At 38.0% G+C, this 4,762-nt stretch overlaps 1 protein-coding gene across 1 annotated transcript; it reads left to right on the top strand.

The window, feature by feature from the left end:
- Nucleotides 1-133: 133 nt before the first annotated feature.
- Nucleotides 134-2,921, top strand: LOC103923492 (integrator complex subunit 10-like; the record flags this gene model as incomplete). Its single annotated transcript, XM_009331894.1, has 5 exons — nucleotides 134-276; nucleotides 1,164-1,245; nucleotides 1,564-1,704; nucleotides 2,134-2,305; nucleotides 2,752-2,921. Coding segments are annotated over exons 1-5 (667 nt in total), but the record flags the coding sequence as incomplete, so codon positions are not given.
- Between the last annotated feature and the right edge of the window lie 1,841 nt (nucleotides 2,922-4,762).

The raw sequence follows: 4,762 nt of genomic DNA on the forward strand, positions 1-4,762 counted from the left end.
TTAAAAGCAGAAAGAAGTATAAGGAAATCTCTTTCACTCTGCATGGCAAGGTGGTGTTGACTAGTCTTTTACCCTTTGTCAGTCATCCTTACAATTCAGACATAGCAAGTTAAACATTTTAATTTTTTTTTTTAAGGATTATTTGAAACCCTTCCTGGTCGGGTCCAGTGTGAAATGTTACTGAAGGCCACGGAGCAGTGTTTTAACACATTAGAAAGGGCAGAAATGCTACTACTACTTCTGCGACGTTTCCCAGAGACTGTGGTGCAACACGGGGTAAGAGAAGAAAAGCTCATAGTAACTATTCAGATTATTGGCATTCTGTTTCTTGAGATTTTGCTGAAATGTATTTTCCTTTACCTAGTGAGAGGGTGAGTCTTTTTATTCATGTTTAAGTGTGGCTAATAGTTCAGATTGCTGTATCTTGAGGTTACCACCGGGAAAGAATTGGGGATAAAACAGACGGAAGCAAATAAAACAATTTTTTGTTTTGTAAATGCAAAGAATATTCCATGCTTTTTGAAAAAGCAGAATAGCACAAAAAAGAGTGTAGAAGGGTATTACAGTCTAAGAAAGAATATTGCTTCAGCTTTTTGTCAGTAAACTCTCATTGAGGGCAGAGAGCTTTGAGGTCATGACTAGACTCTAACAAGCAGCATGTTTGCTTTGACTTACGAACCTACAGCTGGAGCTCTTTAAATGATGACCTATTTTATTTAAGGACAGTTTAAGGATAGTTTAAAAATAGTTTGAAAACTATAAAACCTGCTAGTTCTGAGACTGACTTACACTAACATGTTCTAGCTCGTACTAGCATCAGGCAGAACGCCCAGGCAGTTACTACAGCTCAGGTGACAAGCTGCAACTTTAAGGCCTGGTACCTCCATCGCTTTCACCTATCTGTGCACGTCTTTACTGATACAGTCGCATGCACAATTTTTCTCTTGGTCTTGTTTTGCTATCTTCTGGCATTGCTTTTCACCTGTTGTTAGGGATAGTAGGGATAGTTTAACGATCTGTTTAGAGAGTAGCACATGCAATTGCCATATAGTGAATTGCAACTCACACATCCACTGAATTACTGTTCAAGTCCATTGAATCGCAGTTCAAAAAGTTTCTAAAACCACTGGTCCAGTGTTTGATTTTCACCTCTCCTTACACAGGTGGGCCTTGGAGAAACTTTATTAGATGCCGAAAGTATTGAAGACCAAGAATCCCCAGTGAATTGTTTTAGAAAATTATTTGGTAAGAAAATATTAATGTTCTTGTTCTATTACACAACTTTTTAGTATGGCAAGATTCTGAGTTCAGTAAACTACTTTCAAGATACTAAGATTAGAAAACCGCTTTAGTCAGAATAGGGTCAGGCCACATTAGGCCAGGCTGACCATATGGTACAAATTGGTATTACAGTCATTCATGTGAGGTTCTTTGTGATCCTTTGTGGTGTATGGTCAGCCAGAGATGGAGGCTTACATTGCTGATTGAGAAACCTTACTTAGGACAAAGAGAATAAAAAACCCCACAAACCTAAAGGATTTTTTGGTTTGTTTTCTGTTTTAGTTTGTGACGTTCTTCCTCTAATAATTAACAACCCTGATGTTCGACTTCCTGCCAGCTTGTTATATAAATATCTGAATAAAGCAGCAGAATTTTATATTAACTATGTAACTAGATCGACACAGACAGAAAGCCAATATCAAGGTAAGAATATTTTTACAAAATTAACCTTTCTTAGAATATATTTTAGTATTACTGAAGTGACGTCCATAAATGAAGAATGCGTTACTTTTATGTAATGTAATCCCATAGACAAGGATTAATAGTAGTATTTGATGTTTCTTAGTTCTTTGATACCAAAATACCTCATGATGCTTCAACTACTTAGTCATGATGCTCATGATGCTTCTACATATGTACTGAGAGGTAAGACAAAATGTCCAAGATCTCCTTATCCAGCCTATCAGCTCTCCTATACGAGGAGGCAGAAATGCCTGCTGCTCCCTGTTAGCCTTCTCAGTAATGAATGGTTACCCTGAAAGCTCCAATGTACATTTTTACATGTCGTCTTCTTGAAAATAAATCAGTTGGTTTGATTTCTTTATGAAGAGAAAAATGTGCTGGTTTTCCTAGGTTCACAAGATTCCTCTGATATTATGTCTCCAAGCAAGCGTAGCTCTCAGAAATATGTAATTGATGGTCTCACAGAGAAATCATCCCAGATTACAGATCCTTGGGAGAGGCTATTTAAAATATTGTCTGTGGTGGGAATGAGGTGTGAATGGCAAATGGATAAGGGAAGAAGGTGAGAAATGTGTACTTTTCCCGGTATTTCTTCTCAAGGAGAATTTGGCTTTCTAATTCTTAAGGAGATGGGTTGAAGAAGGATTTTAACATGAGGGCATTTTGTGTAAATGCAGTGCAGCTTTTCTTTCAAGACCATACAATGTAAAGCAAAACATGGATCCAGGGAGCACTTTCAAATTAGTCTCGAAACTAAATCTTTGTTGATGAAAGTCATGTATAAGAACTATAGTACTGTGGGGTATCCTTCCCTAGGTGCCTCAGCAAAGAGAAACATGGTAAATATTTAGTGAAGTTTCACTGGTGTGCATTCCCAGGCTCCACTGACTCGCAGCTGGAGGATTTCCTCGGCCAAAACATTCAAGTTTTTCATACTCACTATGCATTCTTTCCTTTAGTTTTGGAGTCTGTGTAACATCCTGAATTCTTTTTGTCTCTCTTCCTCAGAAGTTTTGGTGATATTTTGCATCGAATGAAAGACCTCTGCAGATACATCAGTAACTTTGATAGTGATGCACATGCTAAATACAAGAATCAAGTAGTGTATTCTACGATGTTGGTCTTCTTTAAAAATGCATTCCAGTATGTCAGCAACATCCAGCCATCGCTCTTTCAAGGTTAGTTTCTACCGTTTCAACTTTTGTAGAGAGTTCTTTGTGATTTCATTGCTAATGTCTGAAAGATCTTTTCTCATTAGTCTTTTGAAACTGTCATCTTACATGGGTCTTTTTTAAAATTCTCCCAAGCCATTAGTCTTACCGGCAGAAGTAGTTCATGACAACTGCTGTAGTGGATCACACCAAAGATCAATCTAACTTAGCATCGTGGTTTCAACCTTGGCCACCAGCAGTTAGTTGTCTAGCAAAGAGAAAAGTAACAGACCAGATGTTATGAGAAACATCCCTAGGGTTGACCCTACTCTTCCATCAGCATCATGTTTGTTTCATTTTCTCCTCTGATTCTGTTTCTTTGAAGCTGACATTTTCCTGGCCTCCTTCAGTCAAAAGACTGTACAAAAAGCTTCCACAAAATAAGTGAAGATATTTTTGCATTAGGAACACACAACAAATTTATAATTAATGAAATAGAAACTGAATAGGAAAAGATTTCCTAAAATTCACAAGCTTCCAACTTGGCTTTCTTTGTATAGTTTAAGCATAATCTTCAAGGTGTGCTTTGCACATTAATCCTAATCTGTAATTAATTTGTAAATTGAACATTTAAGGTATGAATGTTACCTGTGCTTTTTCCTACCCACTCAAATCTGCATTTGGGGCATATCAGATTGCTTGGAACACCTTGGATTGCTTCTTCAGGGATTGACTGGGCTTTTCAGGGATGGCCCAGAAGCTGAGGGAAGTTCTTTAACTTCCAATTTGTTTAGAACTCACTGAAATAAACAGCATCGTAAAGAGGAATTTTCAACTCTTAATAGTGTGCATTTCCTGCTTCTTCACTCACTGCTAGGGAATTCCTTGCAACAATAACAATTGTCACCATAGGTAATTAGTACTTATTAACACTACAATTACTGATTCGTGATAAAATTACAATTTTAATTCTGTGTGTTGTGTTCACAAGTTGCATGACAATTTCCTGCATGGAGCAAATGATCACTTGAGTAATGAAACACTCAATACAAATGATGGGTTTTAAACAACTTTACAGAAAGTTGGGTAATCAGTTGAACAATGTCAGTAGATAGCTAAGCTCAGAAGACAAATGACATGGCAACTTGCATGCAAAGAACATGTAGTCAGTTTAACAAATACAGGAACTAACTGAGTTGCGGTTTTTGTTCTATCCAGAGGAAGGAAGAGTTATGGTGGGGCAGTGAGATACTTACAGTTTTAGCTGCTTGATGCTGAGTTGAGGAAGAAAGGAAGTAAAGCACTGGTGAAAATGTTCCTTTCTAAGTTGTACAATTGAGTATGTTAAAGCTCATGTTTTCAGACTGAACCGCCAAAAAAAGAATGTATACTGAGATAGCAGAGCGCAGTCCCTTCGGTGCTGCAGCATTTCTGGTACCCTCTGTCATTTCCTGACATCAGGAAAATATTCCCAAGACATCTTTTACTCATTTCTGCTTTAGCATTGAAGTCCAGTGGTATTCAGTGCCTTTCATATCCTTTCTATAACTAGGGTTTTTCCTCGTCTTTGGAGGACTCGCTGTAGAAATGTAGAATCCTACGTATTTTGGAAGCGTAGTGGTGGGGAAAAAGGTGTCTCCTCCTTAATCCAGTAGCTCTGAGCTTTGATCTGTGACTTTCTTCTCGTGTACATGGACTTGCAAGAAACCTCTTGAGAGAAAACTTTTCGATGCATTTCTCTTAGATAATTCATATCTGCCTTGCTGGAGACTTGAGAAATGAATGAGGCAATTCACACCTCTCATAACTTTTAGGCTGCCTGCAGGCTTGGCAGGAGTTGCTATTTGGGCTGATGCTTTCAGGGGTTT

This window comes from Pygoscelis adeliae, unplaced genomic scaffold (genome assembly GCF_000699105.1).
Source record: "Pygoscelis adeliae isolate BGI_AS28 unplaced genomic scaffold, ASM69910v1 C11120711, whole genome shotgun sequence".
Taxonomy (NCBI): Eukaryota; Metazoa; Chordata; class Aves; order Sphenisciformes; family Spheniscidae; genus Pygoscelis; species Pygoscelis adeliae.